Genomic DNA, 16,296 nt, shown 5'->3' on the forward strand with positions numbered 1-16,296 from the left:
TTAAGGTCATGTTGGATCGGGCCCTGAGCAACCTGGTCGAGTGTCCCTTCCTAGGGCAGAGGACTTGGAAAGAGAGGATCTTTAAAGTCCCTTCCAACCCAAACCTATGATTCAATAAGCCCAGGTTAGTGATGAGATTATCTTTTCTATGCTGTTTTCCCAATTCAGTATTTAAACTGCACATTAAATGTATTTACAATTAATTTTTTTTTCCCAAATTCTAAGACCTGAATACAGCCCTTATTTTAATAAACATTGGATTCAGCAGAAAAGTTGACAAAAGGTTTTTGCAAAATTGTATTTTTCTCTTTGTATATTTTTAAACTACATTAATGCAAGTTACTTATTGGGGTGCTTTTTTACCAGCTAGTTTTGTTAACTTTTCATTAGATTATGCAGACACACAACTTGGTACTGAAACAATGCAAATATTATTCATTGTTTCAGGATTAGACTTATTTCACACGCACATGATCAGATTTAAAGTTTAAAAAGAATACAAAGGAACGTTCGGAAAAGAAAGACAATTTAAGCTATTTACCTACTGTTCTAACACTTTGGAAATTGATTCTGATCCTCAGATGTACTGAATTTTATCCCAGGAGAATGCCTTGATTCAGCAGGAGAATGGGAAACTGTGTCTGGGGCAATCTTACTGACCGTTACTTCCGCCTGCCAGCATGGTAACAAATACTCAAAACACAGAGTTGAAACAGCTTTAAATGATACTGTGACATCTGAAATATCTCTGAAAATAGGAAAATAGACCCAAGATTTTACCTGTGGTTAACTCATTATTACAGAATTCATATATCTTTACCACAATATCACAGCCTTTCCTACACATGTGTCATATGTCATAATTCAACACCTAATCCTTCAAAGGATCAACCATGTTTTAATTATGTTCCTTTTAAAATATAAATATACATTCACCAGTGTCATATTTAGCAGTTATCAGTAAAATATAACAGCATATTCCCTGCAGTTTTAAATTATCTTCAGCATCTCTCCAGTTCTTTCTCACTTCAAGTATCTTGTTCTATTTCCATTCTTAAAACTAAATTTGGGCCAAATATGTACATATATCTGTACATTCAGCACATCGTCTTGAGTGTAATCACACGGTACATATAGGACAACCAAGGGATCCTACCCAGCCAGGAAGGGCAGGTCCTGCCCGATAAACCTGACCTCCCTTTTTGGCCAGGTGATCTGCCTAGTGGGTGAGGGAAAGGCTGTGGATGCTGTTTACCTGGACTTGATGGTCCTTTGACACAACCTCCTAGAGCACACTCCTGGAAAAGCTGGCAGCACAGAGCTTGGACAGGAGCACTCTTTGCTGGGTGAAGAACTGGCTGGAAGGCTGGGCCACAGAGTGGTGGTGAATGATGCTGCATCCAGTGGGTGTCTGCCCACTTGTGGTGCTCCCCAGGGATCAGCGCTGGGCCCAGTCCTATTTAATATTTTACTGATGATCTGATTAAAGGGATTGAGCATGCAGCGCTACAGGCTGGGGACAGAATGACTGGGAAGTGGCCCAGTGAGAAAAGATCAACAGCAGCTGAACATGAGCCAGTGTGTGCCCAGGTGGCCAAGAAAGCCAGGGGCAATCCTGGCCTGTGTCAGGAACAGTGTGGCCAGCAAGGCTGGGACAGTGACTGTCCCCCTGTACTCAGCACTGGTGAGGTCACACCTTGGGTGCTGTGTCCAGTTCTGGGCACCTCAATTCAGAGAGGACATTGAGGTGCTGGAACAGGTCCAGAGAAGGGCAGCAAAGCTGGGGAAGGGTATGGAGCACAAGTCCTAGGAGGAGCAGCTGAGGGAGCTGGGGGTGTTCAGCCTGGAGAAGAGGAGGCTCATCACTCTCTACAACTTGTTGCAAGGAGGGTGGAGCCAGGTGGGGGCAGCCTCTTTTTCAAGGCAATCTGAACCAGGACAAGAGGTCATAGTCTTAAGCTATGGTTTAGGATGGACATGAAGAAGAATTTCTTTACAGCAAGGGTGATTAAACATAAACATTAAACATGGACTGCCCAGGGAAGTGATGGAGGCCCAATCCCCAGAAGTGCTTAAGGAAAGTGGCACTCTGTGCCCTGGTCTAGTTGACATAACAGGTCAGTGATCTCAGAGGTCTTTTCCACCTACTTGACTCTGTAACCCTGTTATTCTATGATATTCTGAGTTTGTTTCAAGAGTCAAGTTTTCAGCTAGATCATTATAATCTACTCGTATGTGTGGAAAAAGAAATCTCAAATTCTGCTTGAACTGGATTTTGTTCAGTTGCACACTGGAAGTTGAAAACAAGACATGTTAATGCTTAAAACAGATGTTAAGGCAGTTCAGTACAAAAGCTTCAAATCTGATTCATCCTGCTAGCACGTAACACAATTTATTTCAGCACAACAGAAGCAGATTTTAGGTCATTTAAGTGTTTGATAACAGGCAGCTTTAAACACACTAACACTATCCTGCCTTATTTATCTTTTATTGGTATGCTTGTATTCAGTGTTTCAGTTTCTGAGAGTCTACATTTATAAGCATGGAAAAATATTATTAGGTTAAACAACAATTATTCATTTTCAGTGAGTCTGCTTTAAAGCTGCTCTCAAACTGACTTATCCTTGTCACGTTCTCTGTTGCTTCCTCACAGCCTAATTTTTACCTGTATTTTCATTTTTCAGCAAAATTTTTGTGAATCACAAGCTCTGCTCAAAACAAATGCTCAAGGACAGATCTTTTTTGTCCTGATACTGCTAAGCAAGCCTCAGAGTCATCAAAAAAAAAGGAGCCAAGATGCTTGAGTCACTCAAATATTAAGCAGTTAAGCTGCTACTTTCAAAGCTGCCAGTAAGAACAGAGTTGAACACCTTCCTTACACCACCCTCAGACACTGCTATTTTCCTATGAGCTTCTGCTATTTCAAGTACCATGCCATATAATCCCTTTGAAATATTTTGCAAACTTAATCTTAAAAGGTGGTTTTCTTCATTTCATAGACCATTTGTGACCCAGGTTGATCTATTGATTCCAGTTTTCAGTGTGTTTGTCTCCTGCTTATATCCAGTTATTCCTATCTGTCAGCCTTAAACATCCAGCAGCATTCTTCTCCAGGTTTTATTTTCTTGGGGTTTACACTGGAAAATATTTCCTGTCAGCTTTATTCTACTCTGAAGTCTCTTCCTCCAAGGCAAACTTTTGCATCTCCCCTCTTCACTCCTCTTTCAGATTAAATCCATCCTTCTCATTGCCAGATGAGACCCCATGATTACCTTATGCATTGACTGAGGTACCTATGTTTCACATGTAGATGAAGTCCAATTGCAAAAAAAATCCTTCATGCTTTTTATTTCTCTGATTAGTAACATTTCATTTCCATTCAGTTATTTTATGATATTTTGGGGTTTGAAATAAATTCTATCCCATGTCAAAAACCTTTAGGCAGGAAGATTCTTTGTAAATGAGTGCAAAAAATTGAGTTAAGTGCCATTCTAGTGTTTACTGATCTCACCACAATCTCATCTAGAAAACACTCTTCCTAATAAACTGTTACCCAAGCATACCTTTTCATTTTCTTTTTGTTTTATTGCAGTCCTAATCTTCCATCTTTCCCATAAAAATTTGGGTGCATATTTTAAAAATACCAGAAAGATCTCCCCAGAAATAAAGTAAATTGCATGCATCCTGCACATCACTTGAAACCTGTCATTTATATGAGCAACTGCAGTGATTTGAGCAAGCATGTTATGCAACCTGTCATTTAAAAGCCATTCCAACAACAGCATAATGGATATCTAAGCACCTTACAGCTGTTGTGCAGATTGGCACACCTATGGAGCCTGGTGTGTCTCACACAGGCATGGAAATGTAATATGGGTTACTATGGCTATGCTACTGGGTTGGTTCTTGAAGAGATCTTTTCAAAACAGGAAGAATTCAAAGCTACACCTGTTCCTGTTTGACATGCCAGGTACATCACATACGTTGATTACATGTGTGCTGTACTTTCAAGTCAAAATTTTTCAGATCAAAATATCTGCTTCTCTCTTTGGCTTTCTGCCACGAGAACAAATATCTTCAACATGGCAGGGAAAATAAATTTGGTATAATTACTGCCCTTGATGGTAATTATTCAAGCAAAACAGAACCACAAAAAGAACCTATTATAATCCACGTTCAATAAAATCTTTCATAATATGTCCATTATTATCTAGAGAAGTATTTTATAGAGGTTTCATTTTAGAAATGTCTCCAACCAAGGTGATTCCATAAATAATGCTTTCACAGTGGTTTCTAAGGTATCTTGTGTCTCCTTTGTGACGTAAACTGGTTGTTATGGAGATGGTGAAATATCAACCACTCTTTGTGAGACTGTGCAAGATCAATTTTAGACCCCTTACTGCAGTGTATTTTCTCTGCTCAGCTATAATCAGCCCTCCTTAGCAACAAAAACAGATGCATAAAAATTATGAAATGTTTTAAAACAAATGTTTGCACAATAATTTTAACTCTTCAACCTACAGAAATAGACCTGTGTGCATTTGTAATAGATAAATTCCATCCCAAATTCCCCAAAATTACCAGAAAAGAGGCTTGTTCTGTTACAAAGGCTGAACAACTTACAGACAACTCCTGTTTCAATCCTTGTTTTTAAATTTCATAATCCATATCTTTCAGAAGTACTTTGTGCCCCTTAAAGCAGGGAGTGCAAAGATTGATATCTTGTAAAGATAAAACACATTGTTGAACAAACTTTACTTTGGTAAAGTACAAGCTTTTGTTCAACAGTGTGTTAAAACATTTAAAGCTTCATGAAATAGAAGGCAAAGGGTTATGTCTGGATAGTAGTATGTAAAATCATGTAAGATACTTGAAAATGGGCTAAGCTACCTGTATATTATCTTTATCAATTTTTAAATCTATGTGTCTTTATAAATTTTTTACACCCATGCGTCTAAGTTTAAAGGCCCCAGTTAATGATTAAGGCTAAAGAACACATAGGTCACTCAGGGTTTTGCAGTGTGCAAGACTACAGCAAGACTGGAAAGAAGGAATTCCTCCTTCTCCCCCCAGTCTGTATTTACATCACGGACGAGCACCCCAAAATATACAACATTTAACTGGAAATTCATAACATTCTTAGGACCCTCACTTATTTGTAGATTTGCTGTAATTTTATGGAAACACTACAGAGAAGAAAGTAATGGTTATTAGAAATCCATTTTGTATACTCTAATAGTATGTTACTTTTACTGAACAGAGGACAAGATGTAAAGCAGAAACACAGCCATAAGAGAGGGAAGAAAAGATCCTCTCCTGCCATGGGGAAGTGGCAATAAAGTCTGTATTGCAATGAATGGAGAGAAGCCAGAGAGGCACATTTGCCTACCTCAGGTGCCATCCAAAAGGGGGTTCCCACTGAGGTGTTTCTACGGAGCCTTGTGCTGGTGAGCTGGGCTGAAACACCTACAACAAAACAGAGAAAGAAACTTGGCTTCAAATTTACTGTCATTTCACTAAGTTTATTTCAAGTATCTGGAAAACAAAATCCAAACCTGTGAGCACAGATGCAGAATGCCTGGCCAAAGTAGGTGTAAATTATTTGTTTGATTGATTTCAATTTGCTGTTTTCTTCAGTTTATCAGAGATTTTTTTTTGTGAATGACTCTGTTTGTAGCACTTTCATTCAAACTCAAAAATTCCATTGTCACACAAATATCCCAGATTTCTTTCTGCTGTTTTCATAAGTATAAATGCGAACTATTAAAATTACAACATGACTTTAAAACTTCTGTTTCAGAAATGAATTGCCTGAACATCACAAACAGGGAATTTGTTCATTAGTTCAACAAAACACTTATGCATCTGCTTAAATCTTTCCCTAATGAGAAAAGCTCAGAAGCTCAAGCTCACACTGCAGCTTGTACTTAGGGAATTAAACACATACTTAAAACAAAACATTAGCTTCAGAGCTTTGCTGACTGGGGCTGGACTACTGAAGCACAACTGAAAAAAACAAAAGAATTAACTGGAGTGCAATCCAACAACGTTAACAAATCAGAATGAACTTTGACAGCAAATCTTCTGTGCTCTGGTCAACATATAATTGAATGAGTTCAGTTCAGTAGCATTCCAATGAGGTGACACAAAAGCCAATATTAACTTAGAAATATATTTTGCTTTAAAATTTTTTAAAAACAAAAGCCACAGAGGTTCGCTCTTTTGGCATTACCCAGAGACAAAAATGAACAGAAACGCATATAATATGCATTGACTGCTGCCAATAAAAATTAGACTTGTAAGTTAAATTGTTTGATTTCTGATTCCAACATTCAATTTTACATTTGTTTTTAATTTTCCAGTGTAATTGCAAGCCTTCAGTGATTTTGTGAGCACTGCTGGAAACAGTTCAGGGTTAGTACATACAACAAGCCTCTGTACATTTCACTGTGATCTCTCTGCAGCCACCTTAATTCACAGCTGTTGTCTAGGGATATTCCAAAACAGAATACCAAAGAGCTGAGAGAGGGTGAGCATAAGTACAAATGAATGATAAGTTGCAGACATTTTAGGTGAATTTACTGTGACCATCATTTATTCAAATATATTATGCTGTCAACAGCCGTTGAGGGAAGAAATGTGCGTTACGTTGAAAAAATAAGCTGTGAAGTCATCCAGTAAAGAAAAGCCTCAATTAAAGATATCTGTGTAACCCTCTCTGAGACCTAATATCCATATGTACAGCCTTGAATATGAAGCAGCTTTTTTAAAATCAAGATTCTGCCTCATTCTCTCAACTGAAAGAATAACATTGACTGAATAGGTCATAATTTAATTATTTTACCCCATTGACTTGAATTCTCATTTCTTATTTAATATATCCAATCCTATACTAAATTTAAAATTATTATTTTCTTTTTCTTTTGACATATTTCCTTCCCCACTCACAAAGCAACAAATCTACTTAACATTCCCACAAAATGGCAGAGGATTATTAGTTCCAGGGATTAACCTAAAAATATCCAAAGCATCCACTGTGTTTGGGAACTTAATCTGAGATCTTTCAATTGTCAGGCATTCCACAAGCCTCAAGTACAGCTATAACAGATCTCAGCTGCAGCTCAAGAACACACAGTTCTTCTGCAAAGCAGGACAATATGTTTCAAACTGACTACTGGGAAAATGAGAAACTGAGTTTGATATAAGTGACCCTCCAGCAGAAGCAAGAATAATCTCCAATTTGATGTCATTCAACTGTCTCAACTGCGAGTCCCTTCTCTTCCTGAATTCCTTGGAATTTCACTATTTATCTTCTACTTTCTGCAAAAAAAATGAGACAAAACAGTTCTACAAACAGTATCACCTGTGACTCAGTCCTAATTCCCAGAGACGGTTCTGTGGCTATAGCAGTGGACTAAGGCAGGAAAAAGAGCAACTTAAAAGCTTGGCACCTGATACTTCTTTAGTCAGAAAGCCCATGGACATATTGGCATTTCTTGACATTTCCTAACTGTTAAGCAGTAGGGAACATTTGAGATTTAAGTCCCATTTTTTTCTGAGCCTGTCGTATTTGTTGCAATTTTCTAGCGCTACTGTCCTAACATACAAAGTAAGATAAAACCTCTGAAACCTAAATATAGGCTCAGAGACCCATGGGACACCAGAAAGATTGGGAGTCTCAGTTTCACTGAATGTGCCACTTGGGGGAGGAGCACACTGGCCTGTCTTTAAGGCCTTTAATACATCTGATAAAAACACTTTGCTTTGGGGAGAAAAGCTAACTTTTCCCAAAATGGAGTAAAAACAAAAATTAGACTGCCAAAATTCCCCCAAATGAGAAGGGCTCTTCCTCTCTTCTGTTAGGTCAGGGACTCACTCCAAGTTTTGCTTCAGGTCATAAGTTTCTCCTAGTACTATTTTAATTGCTGCCTTTATAATTCAAATAATGAAATTTTGTCCCTAGTAGATACTAAGGAATCTCTTATGTGACAACTTACTTTAGCATCTTCAATAAATATGTGTTAAATTTATAATACCATGACATCACCAGTACACAATTTTCTTTCCACTGTATAAATTTAATATTTTAGTATTTTTAAAAAATATTATTTGCAGATTTTTTTGACATATCATTCTACTCTACTCTCATTTTATGAACATTTTTCTTTACCTTCATGAACTGCTAAACAAACATATCATTCATTCACTATTTTCAATGGCGATTACCTTATGCATGATATGTTTTCATTAATAAATCACATCACTAATGATCTGCTTCTGTTACTTTTAATAAAATTGTCCACTCCCTTGCACACTTATCTGAGGGACAAAAGTTCTGTTTATTGTTTTTTCTAAGTGCGCATTCAAAGGAATAAAATCTGAACTGACTTTAAACCCATTGCCAAGTGCCTTTCTACCACCCTCCCTCCCTCCCTTTCTCTCTCTTGTTTCTTATGACATATCCAGACTGGCAATGCTCAAATCTAAGAGCAATAATCACTAATTAAATGGATGTTGGGTTTTGGACCCAAGGGACTATTTTACCTTCTGCTCAGAGGGGAAAAAATATGCTTAAGGCTATCAAAAGCATTTCAGAAAGAATGTTTCCTTTTCATATGCAAAAGACAGAATATCTAAATTTAAATTAGGAGGACAACTGCCCTGAAACTGACATTTCTTCTAAAATGTAAAAAAGCTTTGCAAATAAAATGCTAGCTTCAGAATTTTAAAAATTATTAAATTATGTTTAAGCTTTTAAAAATTAAAACTCTATTACTGATTTTTAGTTAGAAGTTTTATGCTTGCTCTAATCAGGTTCCTTTTGCATTTTTCCTTCTTAAAATAATTCTGAGTATGCTTCTGAAAAAGTCTCACTGTGACATTCTGCCTTCCCAAGGGAAAGTGAACAGAGCCTTTGGCTAAACTGCATGTATCAAGAAAAAAAAGGGCAAGTGGTCATTACCAAAGTCAACGAGCTTGACTCCACCTTCTGTTGTCAGGAGAATGTTGTTCCCTTTCACATCCCGATGGATGATCCGGTTATTGTGTAAATGCTGAAGGCCCTATATACCAGCAGTAAGAAAAATAAGTTTATTCCCTTATTTAAAAACAATTACCATGTTATTAGGGAATGTAACGAAGAAAATCTGCACCCACTCTACAGAAACAGCTGTCCACTGGATGACATGCCTTTATACAACCCCTGCTGTTGTAACAGCCCATGCACTATTGCTCCCACTCCCACACTCTATAAATGGAGAGTGTATGGATGCAATAAGTGAACTGCAGCCTCTGCTGCCATTGCAAGCCCAGTGAAGATCCTTACCAAGAGAGCCCCATATAAGATGTATGCGATAACAGCTTCATCCAGTCTTCGGCCACACTTCAGCAGGCCCTTGACAAGCTCTGTGACAGAACCTCCATTGCACAGCTGGAAAGGGGGAGTTGTGAGGAGGGAAAAAAAGCAAGTCCTCAGTTACTCAATATACTTGTTTAGGCTATAAACACCTACCATGCAAAATTGTGCTACAACACAAGACAGGGAACAACAGAACTCCTTTTATTGGTGATGTTAATATAAATCACAGCAGCCTGAGTAAGGGGAGGGAAGAGAAAACCGAAAATTGTAAAGTGCAATTTATAAAAGGCAACAAAAAAGATCAAAATAATATGAACAAGACTGTATCTCAAAAGAAGATTCATAAATCCAATTTACATTATTTGAGTATTTTCACAATACGTGCATTGTCTTTTTGAAAAAATCCTTCTCTGCAAAGGCCAGACAGAAAAGATTGATGCTCTTGATAACTGGGAAGCAACAAATTAGTCATTTTAAACTTTCACTCCATCAATGCTCCTGATGGCAGGCAATATAAAATAGATAGAAGCCATATATCTATACTCAGATTTGATGCCATATACTGTCAATAACACAGAAACATTCTAATCTAGAGAAGCAGTTTCTTGCAAGCATTTTCTACTAATTGGCTCCTAAACATCAAAAGAAGAGGAGAAAAGGTAAAATTAGAATCTTTGAAAACATGTTGTCATCCACACCTTAAGTTTACTGTCCATACCATTCTAAGCAGGTATTGATATCCATCCTTTCTCCTCTCTCTTTCCTGTAATTACCTTGATATTCACAATTGTTTGACCAAAAGAGAAAAAGATGGGAGAACTGCCTTTCTTTTGCTGAATTTTCTCATCTATGCTTGTTTGTGGCCAGCACCCTTACCAATATTCCTGCCAGAGAATCACATGCATTTCAACACAAGTTCATTTAACATTATCAGTTTAAAATACCACAGCATAAATCAGGAAAATAGTATGAAGTTATACAAACTCAAGATTTGCATCTTTCAAATAGCTTTTATGAAAGAATGTGCATCAATTCAACCACTAATTTCTGTTATATGCTAATACTTTCCTTACCTTATTACTAACTTCCCCTTGCATCAAAAAAAAATTCACTAGACTAGAAGTTTGAGTTAATGGAAAAGGACCTTGAAGCAAAATTTCATCACTTAAAATATTGACAAGTTCTGTAGGAATTTGGCTTTATTTTTTTAATTCATTAGCAGGGGATGTTTTTCTTATATTTCATAAATTTGTGGGAGCATTCAAGTCAGTATCAACGATCAAAAGAAATTTGATGTATTTACATGAAACTGCATGTTATTCTTCCCATGGTTAACCATTTGCTGACAAGTCATTGAGCTAAAGTTTTCTTCCTATTGCTTTCATTGCATTAAATGTTCTGTTTAGACCATTTAAATAATGGTCTAATAAATAAATAAATGAATTAATTAATTAATTATAAATAATAAATTATTAAATAAATTTAGACTATACCAAATTTATCTCTAGCCTACAAATAAAATATATAAAAGTATGCCTGAACTTAAAAAAAACCCCAACTGGTCACAACTGAAAACTAATACAGACTGACAGCTGTTTGGTAGGATATGGTAAATGAATGCCTGACTCAAAAATGTATCCCACAAACACCACTGCAGCAGTGCCACTATTCTTGAAACTCAGCACAGACCTCCAACAAAATGAATCTGTCACCTTCATTACCACTTTACACCTAATGGTAATACTTCAACAGGCATAGAGCTGCACAATTATATGATAAAGTTGAGAAGTTTGCTTTCCATTTGTCCAAGACTTGCATCATCATAAAAATACTTAAGGTGTCACTTTTGCCACCCTTCCTCATCACAAACATTTATCAAAGTTAAGTTCCTGCTTGTAGTGAGTAAACATGGCAAAATTGCGCCTGAAGGAAAAAAAAAAATCCATCTTTTTATTACAAATTTTGGAAGTCACACATCAAATAACCGTATTTCATCAAAGACTCAGGAATCAAAGTCTGAATACTTTGTATATTCCCTTTTACTGAAAATGAGTCATTAATTTATAATATCACAAGTCACTGTTATGCATGGATAAATATGCTGTAAATTCCAAGGCAAGGAATAGTTTGGGTTGTCTGATAAATTGTTCCATATAAGAAAAACACATTTTTTATGTCAAATTTCTTCCAAAATCTGGATTATGTGTACCAAAAGTCACCTGAAATGCATACTGATAAAGTACACCCACAACTTGTTCAAATTCTACATTCAGTTTTATTTCAGAGCATACGAGGATTTTGTTCCATAAAACTCTGTCATTTGGCACTTCATCTTTGGCACAAGACAATTTTATTAAAAAAGAAAACACAAAGGAAACGAAGCCCAAACTCAACACAAAGATAGCATGCATACAAAAAAACCAACACCAAATCAAAAATACTAAGGTCACTTTTCAAAAGTTACTGAAATTTAAGAGGAAACACATTCAAAAGTTGTTATTCAAGCTACATACTGCTCCAGTACATAAAAGTTAGATATTCTACTGGGATTCCACAAGTTGTAATGGAAATAAAGATTCCCCATTCAAGAACGGGGAGTGGAATTTTTAAAACAATCAATAATTAAAAAGTGAGTCCCAGCTTTTACCAGTCTAGTTATGAAGGAAAGAAATGCTTGAATGGTTTGCCTGTGCAGAGTGATGCATCAATTAAGCCTAGAAAGAAATCCTCATTTTTACTACCACCTTTGGCAATCACCTCACTTTAGTGGAAACAAGACCAAAATACATTTGACATTGTAAGATTACTGATTGGCACTGAAAAAGAAGAGTGAATAGAAGGCATTTCTGTTGCTAGGTTTCCAACAACAACCAGCCCTTGGTTTAAAATCACCATAGAAGAGACTTTGCCATTACACTTTCTCTGTTCACTTTCGCAGGAGGCAGCTTATTTGTTAACTACCCTCCAGGTCACTACTTCATCATGCTTTGCACTCTCCTCTAATGCTTGAGTTCTCCAAAAAGTTTAAACAAATGTCTTATCTAATGTTTCCTCTTTTTGTCTTATTTAATGTTTCCTCTTTTTCCAAGAAAAAATAAGCAGCTCTTTTTTTTTTTTTGGAGGCATAATGTAGCAACTCAAACAGAAATTAAATGCAAGACCATTTCCGATTAAACACATTTTGAAGTTTGGATGTGATTTTCAACAGTAGGCTAGGACACATCATCCTATCAGAAAATCATGAAAGCCTGTGACTCTTTTAGCAATAACAAACAAAAATCCAACCACATATGCTAAGGTAAGATGTAATATTGTCAAAATGTTTTTACCTCAAGTACTAGCCAGAGCTGTCCTCCCACATATTGATCTGCTTTGTAAAACATTCCATAAAATCTAACAACGTTAGGATGATTGGGAAGAAACTGCAAAATATTATATTCAGCTTCAATTTCTTCATCTACATCCTAAATAAAAAACACAAACATACAGAACATACAAATACAGTGACTCCAAATAAAGCAAGAACAAACTGTCATGGATAAAATGAATGAGTTTTTCTTAGTTTGTACTTTTAAATAGTTTTACTTTCATGCAGCTAAAAGTACACTATACTGGACATTTAATGCATATAGAATTGTGACAATTGTGCTCTTCTTATACATAAAAAAAGTAAAGCCTGTGTAAATCAAGCAGTTATTCTTCAAGAATTCTTTCTGTACATAATATATTTAATAAGATAATTAAAAATTATAATTAACTCTGCTCAGTTGTGTAAGAAATTTACACATGTATGACTTTTAACCAGTTTCTAATCATGCATACTTTTAACATGTGAGCTAAACTTAAATACATGAACCATTGATTTATTCCTTTTTCTATGGTCATCAGATAGGACTAAACAGAGAACCATTTCACTAAGCCTCAAAGGGGCCATCAATAAAACCAAATATGTCTGACAATGAATGACATAGCCCAGAAACAATGAAAGAGACACAAAACAACCACCCATGAAATAGGAAAAGGTTCCTACGTACTTGTTAATGAAAGAATTCTGTGACAGTTACAAAATAATGTTTATACCAGCACACAGGCCACAACTCACTTAAGTGCTCAAACTTTGCTCATTTCTGCACAGACTTGGCTATTAGAAAATTTAAACCTGTGCCTTCCTCAGATCCATACAAGAGAAAACCACAATGGATTTCAGTCGTGGTTGATGACAGAAACATAACATTTTTTAGCAAATATTTTAGCCCAGCTATCATGTCAAACTCCAGCTTGATCCAACCTGAACAGCTGTCAGTTAAATTTTCCATGGAAAACTAGGGCCTTGGTTCTCATGGGAAGCTAGGCATTTAATACCCACTAAACCAGAGCTGGGACAGAACTACCTCTGAGGATCTGGGAGGTCTGCTTCTCTTTTCATCTTCATTATTGCCTCACACTATTATCTGTGTATAAAAGGTAACTGTAAAATATCATAAAGTTCACAGTGTTTCTATAATGTGAAAATTAATTCTTTTAGGGAGTACACAGAATAAAACAAGAACATTAAGGTGAACTGCATCTTGTATATTCCCTGCTACAGTGGGCCCTATGAGGAATGCCTCTGTGGCATTCCCCAGGATCTAAAACAGAAACTAGGCAAATGCTGTCCTCAGAGAAGATGATGAAATTCTAAGTTGCCATTCAGTTGCTGGTACTAAACTCTTCCTGTAAATGCATTCTGTAAAACTCTTCCCTTCTGGATGTTCTCAATATGTTACACATTTGATTTACATTTCAAGTTTAAGAATTCTTTTAAATTAACATTGAAGTTACAGTTTAACATTTTTTACTTACACTGACAGGATCCAGAATCTTTACTGCTGCCAAGCTTCCATCTTTCTTATTAGCAACCTTATAGACTTTACCATAAGTGCCTTTCCCAATGGTCTCTATAATTTCCCAGGTATCTGAGGGATCAGCTAATGATTCTAGTCCAATCATACTGGAATTATATTGAAACAATCCATACAATGGCTTCCTGGAAAATAAAGCAGACATAGATACCATGGGAAGCCCTAAGTAACTTGGTACTAAAGAAGGCATCCTACGATAAAGAAATCAAATATTGTCCTAATTTAAGAAGAAATGCAGATAGAATCACAAATGAAAACCAGACAGAAATGTAAGATCACTCAATGGAAAGAAAACACTGAAGACTGCTTTTCCTTCCTTAGTTGAGTGTATTATTTGCTTCAAACATTGTCCCATATGCAGCACCATTCTAAACACATTTTAACAACTTCTGACAAAATCTACCCTTCCCTTTACTGCACACCTTTCAATGGACACTTGACACAACTGAATTAACTCAGCTCATTAAATGAGGTCCTATTTCTGGTTTTAAAAAGCCATGTCAGGGTTTTTCCATAAACTTGTGTAATGCCCCCTGGAGATTGCCAGACAGGCATTCAGTAGGTACAGCCTCATAATATCTGATATATATAAAACAGGGCTACATACAGCTAACAAAAGTTGAGACTTGGCTGGTTGGTATCAAAATACAAGCCAACTTGAAAATGAGGTACATCACTGGGGTGATCTATCACTGTTGGGCTGTTTCCCAACAACTGCCCTTGGCTCTCTGTCAGTCAGTCAGAGTGCTATGGTCTGTTACACTGGCTAAACCCCTCAGAAGAGCTTCAGGCGAGGGGCCTTGTTTCCCCAGATACTCCTGAGTGGATCCTGCAGCAAATGGACCACTGCAGCCTATGCAAAGGGGGCCTTTTCACCCTGGAATTACATATATGGTAAGTTCTGGAAATCAGGAAAATGACAGTACCATTTTAGGATTTCATGTAAAGTAATAGTAGTTCACCTTGTCCCTGAACTGGAATAATAGAAAGGAAAGATTAAATTTAAGATGGTATTAACTTAACTTTTCCATATTAATCATTATCAGAGATGCTCACTGGTTGATGGCTGCTCTGAGAAAGAAAATTTTTTGCCCATTTGGTGGCTGACAGTGGGTATATTAGCTATCTGTGTGCTTAACCAGGAGATGTAAAGTCCAAGTGTGTCCGATCATAAGAGTGTGATAGTGACAAAGGCAACAGAAGGCAACAGCACCACTGACTGCAAAAGGACCCAATCTTTGGAGATGGACCAACAAGCACCTCAAACCTACACTTACACTTTAAGGTTTGAGCCATTTCTTTCTAAGAACACCTGATAGCTGCAGATCTGCCTGAAATAATTTTTAAAACTTGCTGTCTTATCTCTTCAGCATTTCTACCATCAGTAATAACCAGAGAACACCTCTACTTCCCTCCTTGGTAAACCTGTATTTGCACCAAAGCTGATGCCAAATAATGTATGAAACTGCTTTGGTCTCTTTACCAAAAGAAGGCCCCCCCAAAAAAAAAGAAGAAAAAAGGGGAGCAAGGTGAAAAAAAGGGCAGAATCGTTATAATTTATCTGCTATACTAATATAAGTTATTAGGACAGCTCCTCAATATTTGATCCAATCCAGCATGCTGCAAATACAGAACAGTATTCTGAACACATAAACCTAGTACATTAACAGAGAAGGAGGTGAGCTGAAAGACTTCTCTGAAATCAGTGAACAGACTGCACTACATGCATTGAAACAGCAGCTACAGATCTGGAGCTCCTGATAAGCCAACCTCAAGAACAAGGTTTGCTTGCAGGGTGGGTGTGGTGGAGAATACAAAGATGGGAACAGCTGCATCTCACAAAAAAAGCAACACAACAAGGTATTGAACACATGGTTTTAATGCTTTAAGTAAAATGCTAAAGACATTCATGTGCACAGAAAGAGAAGAGAATAGACTGGAGCTAGCTTTGATACAACCTTACAAGGAAAACAAAGATAGATTGAAAATAAGATCTCTGTAACTATGAGAACTACCCTATCACACAGATTTGCCAGA

At 36.8% G+C, this 16,296-nt stretch overlaps 1 protein-coding gene across 1 annotated transcript in view; it reads right to left on the bottom strand.

The window, feature by feature from the left end:
- Window positions 1–16,296, bottom strand: part of MYO3B (myosin IIIB) — a 212,183-nt gene that overhangs the window by 170,411 nt on the left and 25,476 nt on the right. Inside the window, exons 4-8 of the mRNA XM_064718250.1 lie at window positions 14,201–14,384; window positions 12,688–12,822; window positions 9,326–9,430; window positions 8,963–9,062; window positions 5,390–5,466 (exon numbers count right to left, since the gene is read on the bottom strand). Coding sequence (XP_064574320.1) covers window positions 5,390–5,466; window positions 8,963–9,062; window positions 9,326–9,430; window positions 12,688–12,822; window positions 14,201–14,384 — 601 coding nt within the window. The remainder of the gene's footprint in view (window positions 1–5,389; window positions 5,467–8,962; window positions 9,063–9,325; window positions 9,431–12,687; window positions 12,823–14,200; window positions 14,385–16,296) is intronic.

The sequence above is a fragment of the Zonotrichia leucophrys genome, chromosome 7, assembly GCF_028769735.1.
Source record: "Zonotrichia leucophrys gambelii isolate GWCS_2022_RI chromosome 7, RI_Zleu_2.0, whole genome shotgun sequence".
Taxonomy (NCBI): domain Eukaryota; kingdom Metazoa; phylum Chordata; class Aves; order Passeriformes; family Passerellidae; genus Zonotrichia; species Zonotrichia leucophrys.